A 26405-nucleotide genomic window follows, 5' to 3' on the forward strand; every position below is an offset into this window, starting at 1 on the left:
TATATATCACTCTTCTAGACAAAAGAGTGCCCCACTCTAAGTGGTGAGCAAAGTCATTGTATTATTATCCCCACAATACAGTTGGGCCTGGGTGGAGTGGCTTGCTCAAAGCCACCAGCTGAGCTCATGGAAACAGTGGGATTTGAACCAGTGGAACGCTGATTCACAGTGAGGGTTGCCAGGTCCTCCAGGGCAGAAACTGGGGGACGGAGGGGTTGCTGGGGGGGGGCACTGGGAGAACCTAGCATTAGGAGCCAGGTTTTACTCATTCGGCCTCTGGCACAACCCCGCATTTCCACATCACGTCAGGAACGACATCATTCCAAGGTGCTTTCAATCCATTCCCATGCCTTTCCCCCTGCTGGCCAGGTGAGAGGTGGCAGGGGGTACATGCTGGGATTAGGGGATCCTCTGCCCCCACCAAGGGAATGGAATAACAACAACAACATTTGATTTCTTTACCGCCCTTAAGAACAATTTAACACCCACTCAGAGTGGTTTACAAAGTGTGTTATTATTATCCTCGCGCCAATCACCCTGTGAGGTGGTTGGGGCTTAGAGAGCTCTGAGAAGTTGTGACTGACTGAAGGTCACCCAGCTGGCTTCAAGTGGAGGAGTGGGGAATCAAACCCAGTTCTCCAGATTAGAGTACTGCTGCTCTTAACCACCACACCAAACTGGCTCTCAACATCAAACTGACTCATTTGCAGCCCAAGGGTAGGTGCCAAAGGGGTCTTCTATCAGCAGCACCTGGTTTGCCAGCTCTTTACTTTCTTAGACTCAGACAATACACTATACTGGTCAATGCTTTTGTAAACTCTCAGTTGGTTTGCTGTAATACGCTCTATTTCCTGCTTGCCCTTGAAGACAACCCAGAAATTGTAATTGGTTCAGAATGCAGCAGCCCAATTGTTTCCAGGGGTTAGCTGCACAGTGACAGGTGTAGAGAAACTGGTCTTTTTAGCCAAAAGAATTAAGTCCTACGGGCAAGAGTTTAGATGCATTATGGGTAAGCCCTGCCAGCATGAGAATGACTCTGCCCTTTTCTAGCATAGGTGCGGGTAATTGGGAAGAGGTCTCTGTGGCTAGGGGAGACAAGGCCTACACACCTAAACTAATTAAGCTTATCTATCCAGCTGTGGTTCTCAAGGGAAAAGAACTCATGCTCCTGGTGGTGTAAGGTGACGCTGATGTAGAGATGCCGATTCTTTGCTGACTTCTACACAAGGATTCTTCTTAAGGAAAATGGCTTTCCTTCCCTCATGTATGGAAAATAAAGATGAGGAGCTTCCATTTTTCCATTCCCATTTTTTTAAACTGCTGCTTGCAGTTTTGCTAATGAAAAGATCCTTGTTATTTAAAGTTAACCTTGCTTATGACTGCTGCTTCCTTCCAAAAGCTCAGTAATTTTTTTATTTAAAAAAATCAATAGTTCTCAAACTCTAACAACCAAGGGATCCCCATTTTGATTGAAAGTTTTACAGACAGCCCAGCCCAGCCCTCCATCCCTTCATGGCCACATGCAGGCAGCCACTTTTTACAGTACATGAGGCAAGCCACACATATTCCAGGGAGGCTACTTTATCCCAGCAGCCAATCAGCATGCTTTCTGGCTAGCGTTCTGAAGCATGGCATTGCGGTCAGAAAGTCAGACTAGGATCTGGGAGTGTCCAGGTTCAAATCCCCAATCTGCCATGGAAGGTTGCTGGGTGAACTTGGGGAAGTTGCCACTCTCTGCCTAACCTACCTCACAAGGCTGTTGTGAGGAAAAGAATATAATGGAAGCCACTTTGGGTCCCTACTGGGGAGAAAGGTGAGGAATAAATGAAGTACAATAAAGTGATCTATGTCTGGCAATAGCAGCTGTATCTACTCTTTCTGTTAACGAAAAGGGGAAGCCAATTCCTTCCCATTCCCTGAGGTATGGAGTCTCTTCCTCATTCCTAGAAAACAGAGAAAGAGGGCTCTGTTTCACATTAGCCAGGTGGCAGGAGAAAGGGCCACCCTCTGTGCTTACTGAGGTCTTGTATATGTCCTGGAGTACCCTTGAATTTTCCCAGGGTCCCTAAACCCCACTTTGAGAAACATTGTATTACACAGTGGTTGTTTTTGTTATTCCTGGGCAATTTTATAGTTAATATTATACTGTCTAGGGGAAGGATGAGGTCAGCAGCAAAATTTTCACTTACCTAGACAAAATATCTTTAGCCAGCCCTGCTTGGGTTTTTCTAGCTTGAAAAAAATGACACTGTTTCCCACTGTAATTCTGTTACTTTCCAACATGGCGAAATAATTCGAAGTCAAACAGTCTGATACAGGGAGAGCAGCAGTACTTCTAGCGCTCCTTAAACACATGCCAAATGGATTATTAGCAGGAGAACGAAATGGAGTGCAGGACTGAGTTCTTATCCCTCAAACAGGCAAGTGCAGAGTTCAGCAGGAGACAGCTATGCATAAATCTTTTATTATAGGGAAACTGGAAAAGTCAATTTAACGGATGTTGGTAGGAATTTTTCACCCCCACCCCCAACAAGCTTGCACATGAAGTAGGGGGATACACATACACACAAATTAACAAAAAGTTCTTGCCCTCACACCTTCTCCAATTCTACAGTCAGACTGTAGTGAATGAAACCCATGACTTACTCCAATTGCAGGATTTTGGAGAGTTTTATCCTCTAATCACAGATACTGTACGGTTAAGCAGAGAAGTAAAGAAGATAATGTTTATTGGCACTTGGATCTCCTGTTTATTTACTGTAGGCAAAGCAAAGACACAGCCTCAGCTGCTGAAAGTTTCACTCATTCATGGTCACTTCACACATTATCCTTTTCTTACACATATTAGGAAATCCATACCCTTGACACTTTCAAGCACACTGGGGGTGGGGGAGCGGGGGTTTCAATCCAAAATGTACTATGAGATTAGGTAAACTTTTTACAATACAGGTATTAAAAGACTGTGCACAAAACAGTTGCCCAGGATGTGATCTACAGATTTTGTTGGTCAGCATTGGTCCACATATGCAGGTATGTCACTCCGTGACCAGTTGCTCACTGTCACACAATTGAAGTTGTCAGCTGCATCCACTGACAGTCACTACAAATTGAGATTATATGAAACTGATACAGATGTGGGCTAATACAGTCATTTATCATGAACATGTGTGTGAACTTGCCCTTTACTCTGTTTTGATTTTAAAAAATGAGAATGCAGTAAAGCTAGGCTTGTGAAACCTTTCCATATTATTTTGATAAACACTGGTTCTTAGAAAATCAGGAGCCAACACAAATGGGTAATATTGTTCTTCTTACCATATGCAAAATATTACAGATGATAGAGTTGCCCCAAAATTTTGTCACCCACAGGGGCATGAAGATAGCTTGGCAAATGAAACCATATAAATCCAAATCCAGTGCAAGTTTTGTGCTTTATCTTGCTGACCTATTCTATATAAAAATGTGGATTTCATAGCTTTGATTTTATTTTTGTTCATCACCAAGAAAAAGAAATATGAGGGAAGAAAAGTGTCCAGGCAAGAAATCCCTTTTGCGTTCACACACCCTGCTTTCTCCAATATTTCCTGATCATTATGAGAAGTTTTTCACAGGCATGGTGGCACCATTCAGATCATTGTAAAGTTGAATTACTCCCATGTTTGCAATTTTTAAAAACAATTACTTTTAAAGAAGACATTGCTGTCAGTGAGTTTTGGAGATTGGTTCTGTTTCTCTAATGAGCCACTGTAGAGCTTCATGTCGTCCTTGGCGTTCGAGTTCAGCCCCGATCACCTCTCTGCATTTTTTGTGGTAGTCATTCACCCACTTGATCTAGAAGGGGGGAAAGGAAAGAAAAGTCTACCAGAAACTGGGAGGGTGAGACATCTTGTTCTCCAGCCATCATGAATGTTATTTAGGAGGAAAGGGGCATTTGGCATCCTGTAGTGGCCTTGTACAGAGACGCTGATATATGTTGGCTGGGAAGGACATCAAGAGCAACTGGATTCCATTGTCCTTGAACTAGACTGTCTCTTCGTCATCAGCATTTTGCCCAATAGGGTGACCAGACAAGAATGGTGCACTTAACAACAGGCCACAATATTTAGACATTTCATATATCCTTAGCTACCTAGAAATCAACATTTTAAAAGTAAAGTATCAGTAATGGTGTTTTTTGCTTCAGCTGCAGATTCAGTGCATCTCTGAAAAATGACTCCTGAACAAATCATCAGCTATTACTTAAAAATGCAAATGCTGACATTCCTTCATGCTAGGAAATATGATATGTGTGTATAGTCTACAGTAGACTGTAGCACTCCCCGACTCTCTATCAGGGAATGACAACAGATTTGAATGAGATACTTGGAATTTATTAATGCATCACTGCGCAACAGCTTAGCAAACACCTCAACACTCCAAACGAGCATGGTTAGTAGAAGTGTTTGTAAATCTGAAAATTCCCCATCCCACATTCCACCTCCAAATCCAATTTGTACCACCTTCCTGCACTCAAACAGGTATCTGACCTGTTCTGTATGAAAGTGAGTGGGGAGGAAAAAGTAAGCACTCTAGATCTGAAAACCTTTATTCACTCAGACTCATGATCACAAAACACACTGAAAATCATCTCCCTTACCTCTTTAGGGGTCAGCAAATGAACATGTATCATTTTGGTCTGGATTGGGACCAGGGTCAAGGGTTCAAAAGTTAAACTGCCTCTGTTGCTGAAGTTGTACTGTGGAGAGGAATGAGACAAGTCAATGGAAAAAAGGGGTCACTTCTGTCTACAGATTCCACATCCTGCGTGCATTTACCAAGAAATACGGACAGCTAGTCTGTCCCTCACTATAGTCAATCCCTTTAAGTCATCAAAAAGAAAAATTATTCTTGGTACATACAACAAAACTTAGAACTGCTCCCACCACCTTTATAAGATTCTCAGCTGCTTAGATCCATGAGACAGTAGGCAGTTGAGAGGTTTTATGGCACAGCAACATCTAAGCAATATTGCAAAAAAATGCAAGAGTATCTCTCAGTCAACTTTGTTTTCATTCACTTGATGGACAAAATTTTCACAATGAGGTACAGCTATGTGAAAGATGCTTTCCTGAGTCATATTTTGTAGCAGCCATTCACTATGAGAGGATGGAGAACAAGGATATGTTTCAAAAGGAATAACTAAATGGCAGCATTCATTTGATAGAAAAAGAATAAGCAGCAGGGAGGCTTCAGCATACATATTACAGGGGAGGATGCAACGCCCTCTTCAAAGCAAAGCAAAACTTTTTGAACCAATCTGAAGCTGAGAAGCCCATCTCCCAAGTAAGAAGTTTAAGGAGAGGTACAGCAAGAGTGTACCCGGTAGTCTTGGGGAATTCTATTTAGATGCAACTGAACTACCCTGCATACCATTAAAACATCTCTCATGTACATGGATTTCATCGATTAAGTAAAAAAACCCACTTCTAAACGAGTGTCAGACAGGCTAGCAAGCCAGCCTGCCTGCCCTACAGGAAGGTGTCTAGCTATGGGGAGGGGGGGATTGGGAGTGGATTAGCTGCTTCGCTCCGTCACTGTCTCCTTTGCTGGGCTTCTGCTGCTGTCTCTGCAGAGCTATGTCATCCGTGCAGGTGGGAGCGAGCGTCTGGGAACTGACGGGCCTTGAGGGCTCAGCTCTGCGTCTCTTAGCAACTGCGCACCGACTTCAACTGACTTTCTTTCAACCTGTGGCGGGGGCGGGGGGAGGAAACTGGGGGTATAACTCTTCTGAAAGGGTTCCACTTTTGCATTCTAGACAATTGCTCTGTACAGTGTTCTATTAGGGGAAATCCTATAATAAAGACCTTTAACTCATACAGCTGTGTCTGATGGAGAGTCTGAGTGAGTCCTCTAGCCAGGCCTGACAATGAGGGGAAAGCCTCGAGAAAGCCTCCTAAGTCTACAGCTAAAAAGTCTGCACTACTGCCATTCTTCTGTTTTTAATAAACTGCTTGAAACACATGACATTCAAAGGCACAGCAAGGTGACAGAGCTCTTCTGGGGAAGGCTCAGGAGTCACTCACCTTTGTTTTGGCAGGAACAACAAGAACCACATTTTCTAGTCGGATGCCAAAAGAGCCATCCTCGTAATAACCTGGTTCTGTAGAGACAGAAAGTCATTAGGAAACACTTCCATTTCTGTGTGCTAAAGTTTAAGTCTACTGCTTAACAGCCTGAAAAATCTGGAGTTCAAAAGAGAAGGAAATATCCAATGCTATCCTGAGGTTGACTTATAAACCATTAGCTTCAATGGTCTTAGAAGGGTGCGTGCAACTCTGAGTAGGATGGCACTGCTCATCGCGTAGCCTAATACACTTGCTACTTTCTTAGAGGAATGCAGCAAGGATTTCAAATTATGGCTTGTCCACAGCTTAAGAGAGATCTAATGTAGAAGTTCCAATATAAGTAAGGAAGTATACGGGGGTGGGGGGTGGTAGTACTTATACCCCACTTTTTTCCCCAATGGGGAGACAATGAAGCTTACATCATTCTCCTGGCCTCCATTTAAGCCTCGCAACAACCCAGTGTTAAGTTAGGTTGAAAGTGTATGACTAGCCCAACGTCACTAAGCAGGTATCTATTTCAAAGTGTGGATTCAAACCTGGGTCTCCCAGATTCTAGTCTCACATTCTAACCACTATTCTGCCCTAGATCTCAGTGCTGTTAAATACTGGCACAGCAGTACTACCTTATAGCAAGTGTTAAAGGCCCTACTTTAATAGCAGGAAGGATGTGACCAAAATCACATACACAAGAGATAATGATTCTAACATTCTAACACCAGTAAAGTCAGAGAGACAGAAGACCATCGCCCAAATGGTCTTGACACTAGTTCACTTAACGTCTTATTAATACAACTTCCCTTGTCCAACCAGAATCCAGTCAACAGGAATAAATACCATCAGACACAATCATCCCAGCTTCCAGAGGTTCATCAGCAAAGGTTTTGTAGCTAATGCCGCATGGGCCTTCATGAACATTTAGGAATGCACCAACTCCATGGCCTGTACCATGCAGGTAATCCAAGCCTTGATCCCACAGTGCAGAGCGCGCGAAGGAGTCTAGGAGGTGACCTACAATTCACCAGAAGGAAGGAAGGTGTGGTATATATATTAGTAACTGTGACAGAAAATCCTCTTATCTTATTGCACCCCATCAAGGTAGTGAAACAGTGAGAAAAAGACCAACCATGTAGTCCTAAGTAGAGTTAAATCCATGTAACTCAACTTAGGATTTGCACTGCAGGTCTTTATTTCATTACAGGTTATAAAATATCCACAGGTTTTTACCAACAGTTATTGCCACTGGACAGAGAGGATAGTGGAGAGGTGAGGCTGTGATAGCATTACTTCTGGACAACCATCTCAGCTGATGAGGAGGATGGTGAAAGCAACAAACCTTTGGTTCCATTGGGAAATATGGCAGCACTGACAGCAATGTGACCCTTCAACACATAAGTGAAACACTCCTGTAAGGAAAATAGAACACTGTTAATAAAACAGAGTAGAGATGAGCACGGATAATATGCAGCAAGATTTAGTCTCCACCACAAAGCACCTTTAAACTTTGTTTTGGTTGTCGTACTTATTTTAAATATTTATATCCCACCCTATCTCCTGAGCTGTGCAGCAACTGGTAAATGTTCTATTAAGTTGATACTGAATCCTGGGCTGGAGCCTGCCAGACTATTTGGATTTGCAGCCCATTTTCATGGCATGGGCAAGCAGTGCACCAGCCCATCTCTCTGAGGGAGAAAAAAATAATAAAAGAGCACCTTTTTTCAAGGTCTGAGGCTTAAGCATTCAGCCTGCAAATGGAATGTATCTTAAACACTTTTGTTGGACCCATCACACATGTTTTTCCAGATCTTCTGTGCCCCATCAAGGAGAAAGATGGTGCAGTTATCAAATTAAAGAACCATCAGATAGCTTTGTTGCTTTATAAATGAGAAGACAAAGAAACAGAAATCGATCCCCTTTGCCTCTTAACACTCATTATCAAAAAGGGAGTCAGATGGATATTGCAAAGGAAAAGAGAGCTTAGTTAAAAAGGACATTTTTCTTTTTAAAAGCTGATTTTTCCTCTAGTCAAAAATAGAGAGAGAGAGAGAGAGAGAGAGAGAGAGAGGCCCTTTTTTAAGAAAAGAAGTTTCTTTGAGTTGCACTTTGAGTTTGGAATTTCAGACAACTGCAGACTGAATTTATCATCAAAGGAATATTTTAAAAATAAAAAATTGATGTCTATTGCTTTCAAAATATCTTCTAATCTAGGCAGATCAAAATTTAGAGGGGAAAAACTACAGAACTCTCTTTTGCCAGAAATAACAGTCATGACTTATATTCTATGATTGTCTGGAAGACATTACAGTAAGGCACACTCCTGCCAGTCATCATGCTATCAGAGGCATACTGATTCTACCATAGTATAGCATGGCCACTGAAGCCAGAATGCTGGCATCAAACTTTGGCAGCCCCAACATACATTTTCAACCTCCGCATGAAGGAATCAAAGGCCAAGCCAGGAAAAAGAAAACCAAGGAACTAAGAGGCAGCTGCAGCAAGGATGAAATGGCAAGAAGGAGGGCTAAGGATCAGCTGTGTTGGTTGAGCTAGCCTGCTATTTCCTCAGAGAGACTGCCAACCTCAGACAACGCTCTTCCAATGTCTTCTTTCTCCCACAAGGAGCTACAGACATCTCTCCTCATGATGTTGGCATCCATAATGATGAGGCAGAACAGGAGAGGTGATTCTTTTGAAACAGGCTTGGTTTGTGAGTGGGACACACTCAGGACAAATTCACATGGGAGTGAGGAGCAAAAATAAAAAGGGCTCTCACAGCAACTTACAGACTAACAGATTTAACACCATGGACAGTCCACTTCATTAGATCCACAGGTGTAACCTCAGTAGGAAAACACTCACAGCTAGCAATGAGTGAATAACAAGCAGGTGAGTTAACTTACCGCCGTTTTTTTGGGCTGAAGAAGGAATTGACCAACGGCATTGAGGGATCTGGAGAAGGCTCCCTGAATCCCGATCTAGACCCAAGCCAGCTACCCAATTGCCAGTGGGGAAGACCACTTGGAGGTTTGGGGGCTGACAAGAACGGGTGAAGAAAGGGTGAGGAGGAGAGCCTCCGGAGTGAGCCACCAAAGTATTGTGTGAGCCAGCTGTGGAGAGGATTGGAGCTGCAGCCGCACCGATCCAACTTCCAGGGGACCTAACTGGGAAGTTGGGAGTTCTTCTGGTCATAGTGTGGCATCGGATAAAGTGAGCTGGCGTTACACTCCGTGTATCCGGCACTGAAATCACTGGAGAGTGCCCTGTATAGAAAGGTCCCTGGAGAGGATGCTGTGTGTTTATGACGGCCTTAAATTAAGAAGGTGCCTGATTGTAAACAGCACTGAGAACCTGGATATTTAAATCAAATAACTGGAAATTTAATTAAATGTAATAGGGGATCGGATTTGGATGTAATTGATAGATGACAGAATTGATTTATTTTATAAATAATAGTTTATGAATTGGAAAGAGTATTGTCCTAAAACTGAGAATCTGCTGACTATACCAAATGTTAGTTTGAATTGTGGTCTGAATATAGAGAATCTTTAGATAGATTCTCCTGAAAATAATAATAGGAAAAGTTAAATAAAAATGAAATCGGTTGCTGCAAATTGGATTATTAAACATCTAATGGTAGTGTCAGGATTGGGGATTGGAACTAGAAGGGAGGGGTGGGGTTCTTGGGTCAAATTTGTAAAAAATTTTGATTATAGAAATTGTACCCATCTCTGTTTTATAGGACGCTCATTATGTGGAGCAGAGAACATTATCTGTCTGTCACCATATGGAGTATATTGGTTCAGAGCCAGTGCTGCTGAAACATCTCCTTGTTGCTGGTGGGACGCTGTAGTAGGATGGCGGTGGATGTAGGGAGGGCAGCCAGGAGGGTGCCAGGGATCCCAGTCCTCTGGGGCCGTGGGAGATATAGCGGTGGGACACGATTTAAATTTAAGTGGAGAAAGTCACGGAGAGGCTTGGTGCCTTTCTAACCTATGTCCCATCCTGAGACATGTAGGCGTTGGGGCTAGGAAATTAAGCCCCCCTTCGACGCTGATGTTGTACAACACCAGATCCATAAATAATAAGACCAAAACTCTGCAGGATGTTTTTGCAGCAGCTGGTATGGACCTGGTGTGCGTGACCGAGACCTGGGTGAAGGAAGGTGAAACAGTTGCTCTGGGAGAGCTGATCCCCCCACCCTGGGTACTCAGTCCTCCATCAGTCTCGAACGGGAGGTCAAGGGCAATCCTTGGTGGCAATCCTTACTTGAGAGGCTTTCTCCTTCAGGCCACTCCCTCTCCTGAGATCCCTGGCATTGATTGTGTGGGACTGATGTGCAGTGCCAAGGAAAGTTTGGCTATCTGCTTGGTGTACCGACTGCCCAGCGCACCAGCAGATAGACTTTCGCACCTGTTGGAGGTGGTAGTGGGGTGGGCCTTGGAGTACCGCAAGCTGATTGTGCTGGGGGACTTCAATGTCCACATTGACGACACTGCCTCTGTTCAGGCTGAGGACCTGGTGCCGGCCATGGCAGCACTAGGACTTTCCCAATTTGTATCGGCCCCTACACATAAGGCAGGCCATATGCTGGATCTGATCTTTGGGTCAGGGTTAGATGGGGTTTTGGATGCGATAGAGCCGGTGCCATGGTCAGACCACTGTGTCTTGAACGCTCGTTTAGGTATGCCACCCCTCCTGCAAGGGTGGCGAGCAAATTTATGCTCGCCTGTGGAGACTTATGGATCCGATTGGCTTCCAGAATGCTTTGTAGGAACCAATGCTCCACGGTAGTTCGTTAGATGAACTGGTAGAGGACTGCAAGTCCAGCTCTCTGAAGCCATTGACGAAATTGCCCCCCGTCACCCTCTTCGGCCCCGTAGTCACCGAGCCCCTTGGTATATGGAGGAGCTGAGGTAGAAAAAACACAATCTAAGACAGATTGAGCACATGTGGTGATGATCTCGGGACAAAGAGGCAAGAACATCCTATAGGCAGTTTATGAAATCCTATGAGGTGGCAGTGAAAGCTGTGAAAAAGGAATTTTACTCAGCTTCCATTGCATCAGCTAGCTCACGCCCAGCAAAACTGTTTAATGTGGTATGCTCATTGGTCTCCCTGTCGGGGGCGGGGAGACCAACAACATTTGAATTCGGACATTAGCTGTGAAGCTTTTGTGAGCTTTTTTATTGACAAAATCTTGTCTCTCTACCATGACTTGCCGGCCACAGTTGATACGGTATGTGAACTAGCGGCTCCTTAGCCGTCTTCTGGGCTGATACTCAATCATTTCAGCCCACTCTCAGGGGAGGGGGTGGACAGGATTTTGCAGGTAGTGAGGCCCACCACATGCATTCTGGACTCGTGTCCATCGTGGCTGGTGAAAGGCAGTGGTGATGGACTACGGGATTCCTTGGAGGCTATTATCAACTTGTCCTTGAGCTCTGGGGGTTTTCTTGAGCCATTAAAGGAGGCAGTGGTGAGGCCTCTCTTAAAGAAACCATCATTGGATCCTGCCGATCCAGTCAGTTACCGCCCAGTCTCGAACCTCCCATTTCTGGGTAAGGTGATTGAGCGGGCAGCAGAGAGACAGCTGCAGAGTTTCCTGAAGGAGACCTCAACCCTGGATCCCTTCCAGTCAGGGTTTTGCCTGGGACATGGGACAGAGTCATTGCTGGTTGGCCTCATGGATGATCTTCACAGACATCTGGCTCGAGGTGGATTGGCACTGCTGATATTATTAGATCTTTCAGCAGTGTTTGATATGGTCGATTATGAGCTTTTGACCCACCGCCTTGCCGATGTGGGGATACAGGGGATGGCACTACAATGGCTGATCTCTTTTCTGCACAGTCAGGGGCAGAGGGAGGTGCTGGGGGAAGAATTGTCCTCTCGCCACCCACTGGCATGGGGTGTGCTGCAGGGGGCAATACTCTCCCCATTATTGTTTAACATCTATATGCGCCCCCTCACTCAGCTGGTGCGAAGCTTCAGTCTTCGGAGTTACCAGTACGCTGATGACACCCAGTTATATCAGTTGATGGGCGGCTGGCCTGGCTCAGCCCTGGATGTCCTGGAGCATGCCTTTGAGGCCGTGGCTGGATGGCTGAAACAGAGTTGGCTGAAATTAAATCCCATGAAGATGGAGATCCTGTATTTGAGTCGTGAGCACATGAATTTGGGACCCCAGCTTCCTGTTCTCGATGGGGTGGAACTTATACCGGCCCCGAGAGTCAGGAGCCTGGGAGTGATACTGGATGCCTCCTTGAATATGGAGGCTCAGGTAGCTGCAGTTGCCCAGTCTTCTTTCTTCCATCTTCAGCAGACCAGGCAACTTGCCCCTTATCTCTTGACCCACAACTTAACTACAGTCATTCAGGCAATGGTCACCTCTAGGCTAGACTACTGTAATGCGCTCTATGCAGGGCTTCCCTTGAATCTGATCTGGCAGTTGCAGCTGATCGAAAATGCAGCGGCGCATGTCATCACCAGAGTGCTGAGAAGTGCACATATTACACAGGTATTGCGCCAGCTGCATTGGTTACCAGTAGAGTACCGAATCAAATTCAAGGTTTTGGCATTAACCTATAAAGCCTTATGTGGGCTGGGACCTGCGTATCTTCGGGACTGCCTCTCCCCATATGTGCCCCAGAGGACGCTTCGATCCAATGATAAACAACTACTAATGATCCAAGGAGGCCTGCCATGCATCGACCAGAGCCAGGGCCTTTTTGGTCCTGGCTCCAAACTGGTGGAACGCTATGTCTAATGAGACCAGGGCCCGGCAGGATTTGTTATCATTCCACCGGGCCTGTAAGACAGCTATTCCATCAGGCGTTTGGTTGATGCTGGGTAGGGCAACCACCAGCCGAAATAGGGTAGAATGGGACCCTCCATTAGAACATTCACCTCCAAAAAAGAAGTCTCTTTCTTCTTTAATTATTTTTCAGTGACAGTTGGAAATGGATTAATGAACTGTTTGTGCTGCTTGTATTTGTTTTAAAATATTTATATTGTATTTATTATGTTTTAAATTGTGCTTGTGATTTTAATGTCTATAAATATGATCCGCCCTGAGCCTGCTAGCGCGCGGGGGAGGGGGGGAATACAAATTTAAACAAATTAATCAAATTTAATCAAATAAATAAATAAATAAATAAATGGAGATAAAGGGGAAAATGTATGAAAATGTCACAAAATGCAAGCGGTACCATGTGGCATTCCAATACAAAACTCAAGGTAGAGTAGAGTAACTAATATTTAAAAGTAGTAGCTGGCAATAACATAGATGAATAGTTCTGGAGCTCAAGGGCTGATCGTCATGATAACACTCTCTGTAGTTTGTTAAAGAGGAAACTTGGCATAAATGGGAGTAGCCAATCCCAGTTAATCCCATATAAATAAGTGAAATCTGCAAACATACTTGCGTATTACAACAGAAGACAGAACTCTTGCATACCTTTTCATAAGCTGATGGGATGCCAAAGTGCATAGTTCTTGTCACATCGGTAGTTCCATCCCTTCCAGAAAAGAAAGCCGCCGGACATTCAACAAAAAAGTCAGAAATATCAAAAGGGAAAAGAGAAAATTGAGTGCTATAGTTATTCATGATAACATAGGTGTCATGAAAGCAGAAAATAACTTAATTACTTTCTTTGTGTTATGGAAAGACTCAATTAAGTGCTCACTGCTGGTCATCTGCTGCAAAAGTGTGCATCTGTGGTATAATAGAATTTGCTAAATATTAATAACTGACCTTGCTTTTACTCTGAATCTGCTCTAGTAAATGCATGCCCTGGTAAGTATTCAGAGGCTGCAAGGTCACTGAAGTGGGAAACAGAACCTGTAACTGCTGTTCAGAGGAAGAGCTTCTCTATTCCACTCTGCATCCCTCTGGCTTTTCTGGCACAAGTGTCTCCTGCCCCACCTGCTCTCTGGTGGATTGGAACATTCCAATCTGGGGGACCATCTGCAATGTGTGGTTTCAGAGGAAAATGCAAAAGACTGTGCTCCCTGCTGGTTCGGTAGCTACACAAAGTGCAGTTTGTTCTGGAACTAATGTGTTCAGACCTCATATTACAGAAAAGATAATTAATTTAGTACTAAGAAGGAACTTCTAGAGAAGGAGAAAAGGAGACTAAGCCAGCTTCCTTTATGTTAAGCCAATTAAAACTGATGAAGTAAATTCACTGATCCCACAAAACGGCTTTTGTGAATTCTGCAATGCTGTACAAGGTACACAGAACTTAGGACCCTGAGCCGGAGAACTGCCAAGACAAGCTTGGTGAAGCCACAGAAACCAGAGGAAAGACCAGCATTATTCACTGGGTGGGGAACTTCAGTTCCCGGCACAACCCCCATTCAACCTCAACTAATCAGAATAGAATGAAGCATGGATGATTTATACAGGCCACAGAATTAAATTTTTCTTCATGCAGAATTTTCTTAACCACTGCAAAATATATACCATTTTAAGTACCTAAACGTGCTTTTATCTATTTTTATCTCCTTTTAAGAACATCAATTAGCCTATTTAGTTTAGCTAGATTTCCAAGACAGGAGCTTTCGAGAGTCACGAAGGGAGCTTTGACTCTCAAAAGCTCATACCTTGGAAATTTAGTTGTTCTTTAAGGTGCTGTAGGACCCAGATCTTGCTCTTCGACTGCAGACCAGCACAGCTACCCACCAGAACCTATTTAATTTGCACACCATTTGCTTTGTATCTCTTATCAGCCCGCTATGATTTCTGCCTCAAGAACAGGCTAAGTTTGATGGGCCAGGAAGTGTTTTCCAGCTCCTTTCTTCCTTTACGTTATTTATAGTCAACCTTTCTCACTGAAACTCAAGGTGGCTTATATAGAATAAGTCAATATAATCAGTAGCTGGGATGTTCAATAAGCAACGCAATACGGTAGGATAGCTGAAATTTGAAAACAAGCAGAAATCTGAAGCACAAGAGAAAAACCAATACTGAAACCAAGCAGAAATCCAGTACAGTGCTGAAGGGGGAAAACCCAACACTGAAATAAACATAAGCAGATTGATATGACTTATTAAACTATTAAGAGCACATTTACAGCAGCAGACAGTGCACAGTAGCAGCGTCTACAGACCCTATCCCTGTGCCAACGCATCTCTTAGACAATTCTTACAGCACATCCCTAATACATGTGATAAGAAAGACCTCCTAAATAATCCATTTCTGCACAGTTTGTGGGAAAACAGGGCAGTGGGAGCTTTCTTGACCTCTTCAAGCAGAACAGGTCAGGGCACCTTTATTCAAACATGCAAATTAACTATTAAGATCTTTGGAGATGTCCCCAATTACTCCCTGCTTCTGGAAAAAATAATAAAGAGACTCAGTTGCATCAGAAGTTCTCCTCCACATACTCCACTGACACAAAAGGGACCCAAGAAAGAACATGAAAACTTCCCAAGTGGATTATGCCCAAAGTCCTTCCTGTAAATAGCCCCAGCTTATAACATCAAATGCACCAGAATTAATTTTGCAATGTCATCTAATTCAGCCCTGCTGTCCCCCACAGTTGGGAAAATGTCATGGATGCCTAACTCATTTCATTCAAGTGGCTGCTTCTCATTATGTCATAGAGGGAAACGGTAATTAGACTGCCTGGGAAGAAGGATTTCTTTGTAAAAGTCTTATCAAAGAATGTTCACATAGTCCCTGTTCAAAGGCCCATTACAAATGTTGGCTAACAGAAACGCCAAACTCTAAAGAGAGTCTTCTCTCAAAGGGTAGATCAGGTCTGCTGTGTCCCTCACTGAACAAAAGGCTTTTAAATACCTTTAGCCATTCCTTTTTTAAAAAGTGGGCAATTTCCCCCAAAGATAATATCTGTACAAGCCTCATGATTGAGACATCTTCGAAAAACTCTTAAACTGGTAACGCTGAGAATAAGGTAGCAGGTTCATTCTGATAAGCCTGAAACTTTATTGGAGGACAAAGAAGAGAAAAAAGAGCACAATCTAATTCTATTAAGTAAACAGGACTGCTACTAATTTCAGTAGAAATAGATTTAATGTAGAAGTCTCATATAACTTCCTTGTTTTGGTCAAGTCTGAGTGATTCTCCCTGTTAAGAATGGTACTAGGTCAGCAAATAATGTCATTCCGCTGCCCCACCCAAGACTGTATTGCTCACTGAGGGCAAGATAGTCTTCCTGAACCCCCACCATGAAGTAACTACTAACCATGTAACCTAACAGGGAGACTGTCACCCTCCCCAGCAGTCAAGTCAAATGTGCTCATCATCAATAAGTAATTAAGGCACTGAATGTAAAATGAAGGCAATTATCTTGGGCAGTGGAGATAACAGGGAAATACTGTTGTGACTGGTCATTCAGGACCAAACTATATGCATACTGCAAAGGGGGGGGGCGTGTGCGCATGTGAAACTCCCCGTGGTTTTTCAGGCATGTGGGGGGTCCTACTTTGATCAGGACAATGTGGAAAGGTTTTAATCCCTTCCACATACACTCACCATTTGCCTGACCTGAAACAGTGCTGGGAAGCTGCTATTTGTACTCCACACATGGAATGCCCACACACACCTAGTTTTGTCCTAAAAGTCTTGTTTTGCTCCATAATCCAAGGTTAGTTATGTGTTTCGCTATATCTAGTACAAATCTGAAAAGGGAGATGAATTGACCCTATTTACTGACATGAAGTGGAGAGTAAATTGTAAAAGAGATATCCCACTTACTTGTACTGGGCACCAGAATCCAGGAGGTAGATCTCATTCATGGATAAAGTCCTGTTTGTCTCAGGAGTTGGCCTATTCCATGCAATAAAGTTATTTGCCTCAAAACGTTACCACCTTTTCATTGAATTGACAAGTAAAAGCAGACATCATTGCAAGTTACTTCTTAAATTATGGATCTTGATGAATTATCGTCTCTGGGCATTTGTCTTCAGTAAGTTCCATGCACTAGATCAACCCACCAGTCCAATTACATTATCATCATGTACTTACCTCACTGGGGTCCACAAAGTTTTGTACAGCATTACAATTTTGTGGATGGAGCCCCACTTGCTCAATGAAAATCAAAGCACAAGCAGAACTTGTTACCTGTATATATTTACTGGTCAGATAACCCAAATGCTGAAAATTCAAGATATATCTCTTAAACAATTCTGTATGGCTCACAAATGAGCACTACATATTTTTGTATGGGTCACAAATGAGCACACTCATTCACAGACCCTGTTCTTATGGCATAAACCCCATGCACACAGGTATGGTGTAATACAAGTGCTCATCATGTATACATCAGTTGCATGAATGGCTAGATAGTGCCTGAAAATGGAGAATAACATCATGTAATTTGGACCTGTAGATGCGTTGCTCTGTATATGCAGGGAAAGGGGTGTCGACTCAAACTTACACCCATACTATATGTAAAAGATTCTCAAGCACACAAACACTTCCTACTGATATCGGTCTTTCCAGAATTGCATTTTTCTTCATGGGAAGTATTTGCAGTTTCATGACAAAGCAACGCAGCAAAGAAAGTAGCTCTGTGGGCTGGCCAGCAAAGCTGAACTCTTAAGAGAAATTTGTGAACGTGGAAGTACTTGCTGGGATGTGTTTGATCCCAGATATTCAGCTAAACTAGAACAGTGTTAAATTTTCACAGGTATCTGTTTTTGTACTGAAACTTGCACTTCCAAAAAATGGCTGAGTTGTTTATTGAAGGAGTACGCAGTTGGTAAAAAACAGATTTTAGAAACATTTCATGTAAGTAGTTTTCTAGGCTCAGAATCTCTGAGGGTTCTAAAAGGGACAAACATGAGTCGTCTCCTACCTCTCTTTTTGGAGTGAGGACAGCCTCTCACGCCCTACAATTCTATCCCTGGCACATTTTCATGAACCATTAAGAACAAAAGAAGTGCCCTGATACAGGGGTCCATCTAATCTAGCATCTTGTTTCATGCGGTAGTCAACCAGTTGCCCCAGAGAGCCAGTAAGGGCACAGAAGCCAAGGCATTCCCCTTATGTCGACTCCTAGCACTGGTACTGAGAGATTTACTGCCTCTGGATGTGGATGCTGGTAGCTGTAAAGAGTTAAGAAGCTAGGAAAGCAAGGGCAAACAATCCTGGGGAAGCCATTCAGAGCAGAACTTGGACCTCCATGAGGAAGTGCTCAAGAAGAAAAAGAGTGCCATTGCAGTTTCCATCAAAAACGTGTCAAAGACAGACCTAAGCCAACTTTCTGCCCATCGTTAGCTTGGGACTGTAGACAGAAGTACTGAATAAATCATTTATGGAAGAAGGCCATTTGAAACTCTACTAAGACTTGAACTACATGGGACCATATTGGTTTGTGTGATAAATATCCCCCTGCTCTGGATCTTGTTGCATCCAAGGAAGTGGGTCACAGGAATGATTTTATCATCTAATCCAAGCAGCAAAGGCAGCACCATGCTGAACCTTGAGACTTTTCTCACTATGGTGTACTGAAACGCAAGAACTCTGTCACTCTTACCCGTAGTGTATGATAGCACCATTTGGGCCTGTACTTGAAATAGTAGCAAAGCTCAAGTCGACGAAGTTCTCTTGCTGGCTGCAAGAGAGAGAGATTTCATGAACAAGCAGGCACAAACAAAAACCACAAATAACAAACACAATTTTTTTCTAGAAACCTAACTCTTCCTTGAAGCACTGCTGCACCTTTCTCCTATTACCAGCCAAGGATGCTGGATCCCAGCTGGGGAGATGTTTTGACGGCTGCAGAACAAAGAGGCATCCTGTCCCAGAATGTGAGGCTATGGAGCTCATCATCTTTTGCTGCTGTTATTCATCATAAGTTCAATCATAAATAAAACATTGTACATGATTTAACATGATGAGTCTCCCAACCTGATATCTATTGATGGTTGTTGTGGGTTTTCCGGGCTGTATTGCCGTGGTCTTGGCATTGTAGTTCCTGACGTTTCGCCAGCAGCTGTGGCTGGCATCTTCAGAGGTGTAGCACCAAAAGACAGAGATCTCTCAGTGTCACAGTGTGGAAAAGATGTAGGTTATTTGTATCTACTCAGGAGGGGTGGGGTTACAGGATGACTCTTACAGGATGACTCAGCTCAACCCCACCCCTCCTGAGTAGATACAAATAACCTACATCTTTTCCACACTGTGACACTGAGAGATCTCTGTCTTTTGGTGCTACACCTCTGAAGATGCCAGCCACAGCTGCTGGCGAAACGTCAGGAACTACAATGCCAAGACCACGGCAATACAGCCTGGAAAACCCACAACAACCATCGTTCTCCGGCCGTGAAAGCCTTCGACAATACATCTGATATCTATTATTAATAACTCTATGGAGAAGACTCCTGGAGTAGCACTTACACACCTTGATCTGTCCAAGATCTAAGAACTAGTCGGTTGGGACAGAGGTGATCTGGAAGCAGAGGCCGGGCCATCAAACATACACTGGGCTTAATTCATCTAGCAGGCATGAAATTTTATTTATCACATTTTCCCTTCACTCATCCAAAGAGAGGTGAGTTTATACTTATCTTCACGATCTGGGGCCCAGGACCACTCAAGCTATAAGGCAAAATCTGGATTTGAACCTGAGTGTCCTTAGCCTAAGTCTAACAGGAAAAAAGAACATGATATGGAAACTGTGCCTAAGCAGAACTAGGGATGTGATTATTTAATAGACGGACAGAGTACAGGCAAAATAAACAGGAAGAACACAGGAGACCTGGCAGAAAGGGGTTTGCTCCTCTCTGAAGTGTGTGCCACAAAAGACAAGGCCCTTCGTTCTGCAGCATCTCAAGGAGCCAAAAGAAAAAGTCAAGTGATCTCCCAAAACTTTGTATAAAACTGCAAAGACCGCAAAAGATGGATTCAGATGGTGCGCTTAATGTGGGCACAAACTTGGCTTGTTGCCAAGCTCGTACATGTCAGAGGCAGCTGGGAGGAGCATCTGACCAGGATTCTCTGTCATAGAAAGGAGACAGGAGCAAAGCGTAAGCTCAGCAACAAGCCACCTTGAGGTGCCCTCCCTTACGACTATCTGAATGACTACGACAAGATCACAGGCTTCCTTCGTGGTGGGCCTCGCCCCTTTCAGGAGCCTCCAGGGTGGGTGGGGAGATCACCTTGCCTTGCTACATTTACAGTACAATCCTATGTAGAGTTACTCCATTCTAAATCCATGATCTTAGACTGGAATAACTCTGCACAGGATTGCAGTATTAGGAAGGCATGTAAAGCAGTCTTACTCCAGAGAGCCTTTGGTGCAGGGTGAATTGTTTTCAGCAGGTTTGGCTGTAAGTTTGCTGATCCCATGTACTTCAAGTCTCATGTGTTTAAGTCTGAATGCTTTTTAACTGGTACACTGGGAATTTTAATCTCTTTTAAAATGTGTTAATTGGATTATTATTTGCATCTTTGCAACTTCGTTGCTGCATTACTGCTGCCTTCAGTCGAAGGAGATAGGACAGGAGCAAAGTATTTTAAATAAATAAATACATACCAAGTGCACATTTCTGAACACACAGTCACAATCTTCACTTTAGAATTTTTCTTACCTACGGAACTCTTCTGCTTTGTCTGCAGCTAATATTTCAGTAATGTTGCCTTTGGAAACCTAACAGACAAGGTTGCATGAACTTAGCAGGTGAACAGCAACGGTAAACTACAGACTTAGCAAACTTTTTCCCAGTCAGGTATATTTTCTCCCTCGTGGCCCTAAGTTCCCCTCAGTCCATGCTATCCTTAGAAATCCCCATCAGGGCCTACCAGTCTGTGTGGATCATGACATCAGCAGGGCAGAACTAACAATCCTTCCTTTTCTCAGTTGTCTGAAAATATTCCTCCAGCTTCATCCATATCTATAAGTATTCTAAGTGACAAACTTAGGTTTGTTTATGGACTCCAGAAGTGACCACAGAATGCCCCGTGTCATAAGGGTGAAAAATCAGAGGGTTCTGCAGGATATGTGAGGTTTTCTTCCTATAGTAGAGATTCTCTGTCCTTGCAGGAATAAAAGGAAGGTCAGAATGACTCCTACCTTCCCACCAAATCCCAGAACAGACAAGGGTATCAGAGGAGATATTATGGCAGCTGAAGGAAATGCGCAAGCTTATGGGGAAAGCAAGGAAAATGTGTTGACTTAGGATGAGCAAGCCCAGCACACTTCGCCCCAGTAGCATTGCTCTTCTGGTCCCTCCAGTGAGTTGCTGGGCAAGAAGAGTCTTAGGTCCTCTGCCGAGGACTGGCCACTTCCTTCACGCAGGCCCAGTGACAGAACTGGCCAATGGCTGAAGGCAAGGGGAGAAAGAGGAAGGAGAACTAGCAAAGAGTGGAGGACAAGGCATTGAGTGCCTTGTTCTCCCCGCTGTCATTCTTTGGTGGGCCCCCACTTGCTCGAGCTAGCTTTAATGAGGAACAGCATCCATACTCCTCCTTTCTCAGGAAGGAAACCTGAGCCACACCCACAACCTCCTCCCTGCAAAGGCTAACAGGAAGCATTTCTCCTTTCTTAACCTTCTCCTCCAACACACCCTGCAAGCTTAAATATTCATGGCACCTATAAAAACTTGAATTCAGGCAAGCTTCTATTACACACTACCTCCCACTCTTTTTTTTTTAGTAAACTCATATAAAATTATACCTCCTTCTCCAGCCAGTTGAACAGTTCGCACAGTGCAACAGCATCCTTAATCTGTTATTAAAATAGAGGGGGAAAGAGCAATGGAATAAAATTAAGTATGTACATTTGCAGAACTTAAAAATTATACCCCGATCATTTCAAGCTGGAGCAGAAAAACAGTGAATGCATTTCTGTTCCCAGCTCCAAAAACCCTCCCTCTCCACCAGCAAGAGCCTGGTGGGAGCACACCTGCAGAGACGAATGAAACTCACAACCTGCAGCTGTGGCTGAAGATATACACTTTACTAAGCTGAGCAAGTCACTTACATGAGCTCTCCTCATGCCTTCAGCCTCTGTTGCATTCTTCACGGCTTTTGCAATGCAGATGGGGGTGTAGGGGGTGAGGTAGCGGTGCACCTAAGGCAGAAAAGACAACTATGGCAAGGAAGGACTGGCAACTTTGTCGGAACACAGTTTCTTGGTGACTCAGACACAGCAGCTTAGAGACATTTTCAGATTTTTCTCAGTCTTCTCGATCACAAACACAGGATTTGCCCATGTAAGGAGTCCACAATCTGATGGTTTACCCATCCCGCAATTATACCAGCTTATCCCATTTGTGGCTTACTTTTCCTTCAAGATGCTCAACCAGGAGTCATCTACTGAGACAGACAGAGAAGTCTTGTTCAAGGTCACTCAAAGAGTTGCACGAACCTGACTTTCCCTGCATCCAAACCCAACACCAGCCTCTGTACCAAACTGACTTTCACCAAACTTTCCTCAGCCAGAAACATGAGGGCTCCTAGAAAGTTTTGCTAACAACAAGAAAGTTTTCTTTAAAAAACAAAGGCATCCACTATTGGCTGGCTAACCAAAGAGCTTAACAGGATCATTCTGGGTTATAAAAAGCTCACAGACTTAGTGTGGTGCTAGAACATATGAGACATTCAAACCAAACCTAGGAGGTGGGGGGAGGGGTTTAGAAAGTACCGAAAACTGAGTAAGTTTAAAACTTCACATGTAAAGTCAATCATACTATCTCTACAAAAGGCATTGGACTCACAGTAATAGGTGGTGATGGTAAGAAGTCACTTCATCTCACACAACATTCAAGAATATATGGAAATGTTTAAATGAAAGGATTAGATTTTCTACCGAGCACAGCTAAAGTGAAGGAGCTGTTACTGCAAGGAAGCTTTTGGGCAGAAAAGAGCACCTACAGGGGGCAAGCATGATGATAAATGCTGGACCCACTCCCCACCTACATACATTCAGCCTAGTAGGGCTACATGAGTACAAACTGTGCACCGACTGTCCCTATGACTGAGGCCACTGTTTTCCAAGTGTTGCCAGACACAGAGAGGTTGGCTCATGCAGCAGTGAAAATGTGTCAGACAGAGAATGGGACCAACATGCTTGATTCAGGTGGGGCCAGCACACTTTAAGCTGCTCCCTTTCTAGCACATGCCCTGTCATGGGTACAGGGAATGAATAGGATGTACGGCAAACATGGCAAAATGCAGAGAACACCTAGAAAATGGTTGTAAAAGGTAGAAAGTTTAAGAAAACACTAGCTTTCATGGAACCTTCTGGCATCATAAACTTGTCAGCAGAGGAAACATTATGCATCAACCACATAAGCGCTATGCCCTGCAGAGAACATTGGGGAGGGAGGCAGGGCTGCTCAGGCCTTATCATTGTTCTGCAGAAGCTGAGAATGTACTAGAACACATCTGCTGCTCAGGCAGCACTGATAGTGATGGAAAGCCATCTTTCAAGGCACTACTTCTCTCCCCATCAAGGAACCCTATTGAGAAGCTTCAAAAGGAACTCTGTGGTTCTTTGAAACACTAGTTGGAAACAACTGCACTAATGAAAAAGTTCCATTTTGCCCAGGGGCCAGAGTGCATCCTTATGTAGCAAAAAAAATATATCTATTTTATCTTATTTTAGTACGTTGATCTGGACAGCACGCCAGTTTCATGAGCAGGGAACACAACGTCCTAAATGGCACTGAAACAGGTCCCAAGGCACTTTCTAGAAAGCACTTTCTCAGATCATTTCCACAAAATGCACACAGGTTTTAATGCTCACACTATAGATACAGGAAATGCAAAAAGCATCACAGGGGAAAACAACAGATACCAGGGTATATTGCGGTCTTCTCCACAGAATCCCAGGCAAAGCTGCTGCATCAAGAATTAAGCCTCTTATTTTTCTGCGGTAGGACAACAAGAAGCTTTTGCTGCAAGCACCAATTTACTCACATTCCTGCCTTATTTTAATTTGACAATCTTTTGGACAAATCGCTTTAATGAGTTTGCTATTTCCTGCCACTGTAGCTATCATAAACAACTCACTAAGAGTTTGGCCTGAGTTTCAAAGCCCCCTTTTCCAGCCAAGGACAAGGCCTGCACTGCACTGCACTGACAGAAATCTGGCAGCATTCAGGAAATGCTCCTGGGCAGAGCTGAGCTAGGGAAAAACTTGCTGCCCTATCAAGGCTTACAAACCTTGGGGATGGCTTGGGTCAGGGCATAGCTGGCTTTGTCACTGAGCCAAACTTTCTCATGAGGAGAAAGGGTCTCACAGATGGACTTCAGTACAGTCAGGATGGACTTATATGGCAGAAGCTGGATGCTAAATTCGGCATCCTGAACAGAATCCAGCGACAGGTGCTCTCTCACAGCTGGGTCTGCCATGCGTTCACCATCAACAAACAATCTGAAGGAAAGAAGGAAAACAAAGATAAAGCTGGACCAACTCTCCCGCCCTTCTCTTTGTTAAGTAGGTAACACATCTAGAGCCTTCAGTGAAAACCTGCTGGTGTCTGAGCTTTGGTCCAAGATCTTCTTTTACAGATAAAAAACGTACCATGTTGGGACTTGGAAACAAGAGAGAGCAGCTCTTTCTCTGTGGTCAGATTTCCACATTCTTTATTTGGTATGCTGACAGAGAAGACTTCAAACTATCATTACTTTTTAGTGAGTGTGGTTTTTCAAGGCAGGCCCTATGTCAAAAACTCTGTTTGTCATGCCTCCAAAATTGAAACATATTTGGGGATTTATCACGCAGCATTAACCAAGCCACATTATACTAAAACACTGGAGCATGTCTTAGCAGCTCTGTTTTCGTCTGAATGAAAGCTAAATTACTTCAGGATGTTCTGCATTTACCAGATACGGGTGCAGTGGGATGGCTCACTTGTTACAGAAATCACAGATAAAAACCGACCTGATAATTTTTAATTCTAAAGGCAGCACAACTGAAGGCCGCTTCTTATGTTATGGACCCGACATGGAAGCTGCCAAAAACGCATTCCCGTGTGGTTGTCCTATGGATAGTGGCTGAAACTTTTACAAACTGCTAACTAAATGGTTCAGCCTAATCTGTTGGAGACTCTCCATTCCAGCCTCCACAGATGCCAGGATCACATGGAACCAAAGCTTGACAGCAAGCTGTTACATTTGAATCAGCCCTGATAAGACCAGGACATTACAAAAGAAGCAACTGTGAAAGAGAAACAATACCAATAAAATCTCCAACCTTCTATATTAAAGTGGCAAGGCATTTGTTGGGCTTTGCATCACCCACTTTTGGTGCTACAGCCTGATACAGTTACATTAATCTGTCCCTGTAGCAAGACACGCTGTCATTATCTAGTACAAAACCAGAAAGGTAGCGTGGAAAAACTGAAACAAAGAAGGGCAATGGTTGTTTTGTGGAGCTGAGACCTGAGTCAGCATCCTTCAACTTCCTTTCTCTGTTTCTAATTGGAGCAACTGGACATGAGAACTGGAAATAGTCATGGAAAATAAATCGAGAACCACAAGAATGAAACACACACACACACAAATCCCTAGAGAATTGCCCTAGTCTTGATGATTTGAAAAAAAAGAGGCTGTTATTACTCCTGGAAACCAATTTTTTAAAGAAGAAAAATGCATATACCTATTGTAGCAAATGGTAATGAAACCTTTAAGAAAGCTCACCTGATTGTGTTGGTTCCTATGATAGCATAAGCAAAAAACACTGGATTGAATTCTACATCAGAGCCTCTGAGATTAAACAGCCCTTGGAAATAAAGAGAAACTAGCATTACAGATTAAAATTAAGTATTTTTTTAAAGAGAGGAGCGAAATCATCATCCTGCTACAATGCAACCCAGGTACCACTTCAATGCGTAATAAAGGTCTTTTGCCACAAGATGGCACCAGAAGCACTGCCTACCAAATACTACAGGGAAAATCTTTCCATTTGTGTGTCCAGATTTGTTTCTCCACACAATTACTCCAAAACACGGACAAGATTGTGTACAGGAATATAAGGAATAAACCTGGTATATAGGTACTGAAATATCTGAACCGGCACAGATTGGGGACAGAATCGTTTATAAAAACGGTCCTTGACCAGCATAAAATGTAACAGCATTCATACACATGAAAATTCTAAAGCTATATATTTTAACTTCCACACTGATAAATATAATGCAAAAATTAAGAATGCAATTTTAACATTTTATCCAATAAAATTATTATGCCTTCATTATCTGATGGATTTTATAAGCTGCCATAAAAAGCTTTGTGCACTGTAACCATTTTTTCATCTATTAACAATATTCTGGTATACACTGATTCCAAATGGCCAGGGTACCTATTAAGTAAAGAGAACACAAACTTAG

At 43.4% G+C, this 26405-nt stretch overlaps 1 protein-coding gene across 4 annotated transcripts in view; it reads right to left on the reverse strand.

Annotated features, from left to right (window-relative positions):
• Positions 1-2442: 2442 nt before the first annotated feature.
• XPNPEP1 (X-prolyl aminopeptidase 1) overlaps positions 2443-26405 on the reverse strand; it is a 96035-nt gene continuing 72072 nt past the window's right edge. For all 4 annotated transcript variants that reach the window (XM_054982845.1, XM_054982843.1, XM_054982842.1 and 1 more), the window contains exons 8-20: positions 25717-25798; positions 24238-24448; positions 22052-22141; positions 21746-21796; positions 20661-20719; positions 18605-18682; positions 16822-16893; positions 13558-13618; positions 7438-7507; positions 6939-7112; positions 6063-6139; positions 4637-4735; positions 2443-3831 (exon numbers count right to left, since the gene is read on the reverse strand). In XM_054982845.1, coding sequence (XP_054838820.1) covers positions 3703-3831; positions 4637-4735; positions 6063-6139; positions 6939-7112; positions 7438-7507; positions 13558-13618; positions 16822-16893; positions 18605-18682; positions 20661-20719; positions 21746-21796; positions 22052-22141; positions 24238-24448; positions 25717-25798 — 1253 coding nt within the window. In that variant the 3' untranslated portion in view covers positions 2443-3702. The remainder of the gene's footprint in view (positions 3832-4636; positions 4736-6062; positions 6140-6938; positions 7113-7437; positions 7508-13557; positions 13619-16821; positions 16894-18604; positions 18683-20660; positions 20720-21745; positions 21797-22051; positions 22142-24237; positions 24449-25716; positions 25799-26405) is intronic.

The sequence above is a fragment of the Eublepharis macularius genome, chromosome 6, assembly GCF_028583425.1.
Source record: "Eublepharis macularius isolate TG4126 chromosome 6, MPM_Emac_v1.0, whole genome shotgun sequence".
NCBI classification, from domain to species: Eukaryota; Metazoa; Chordata; class Lepidosauria; order Squamata; family Eublepharidae; genus Eublepharis; species Eublepharis macularius.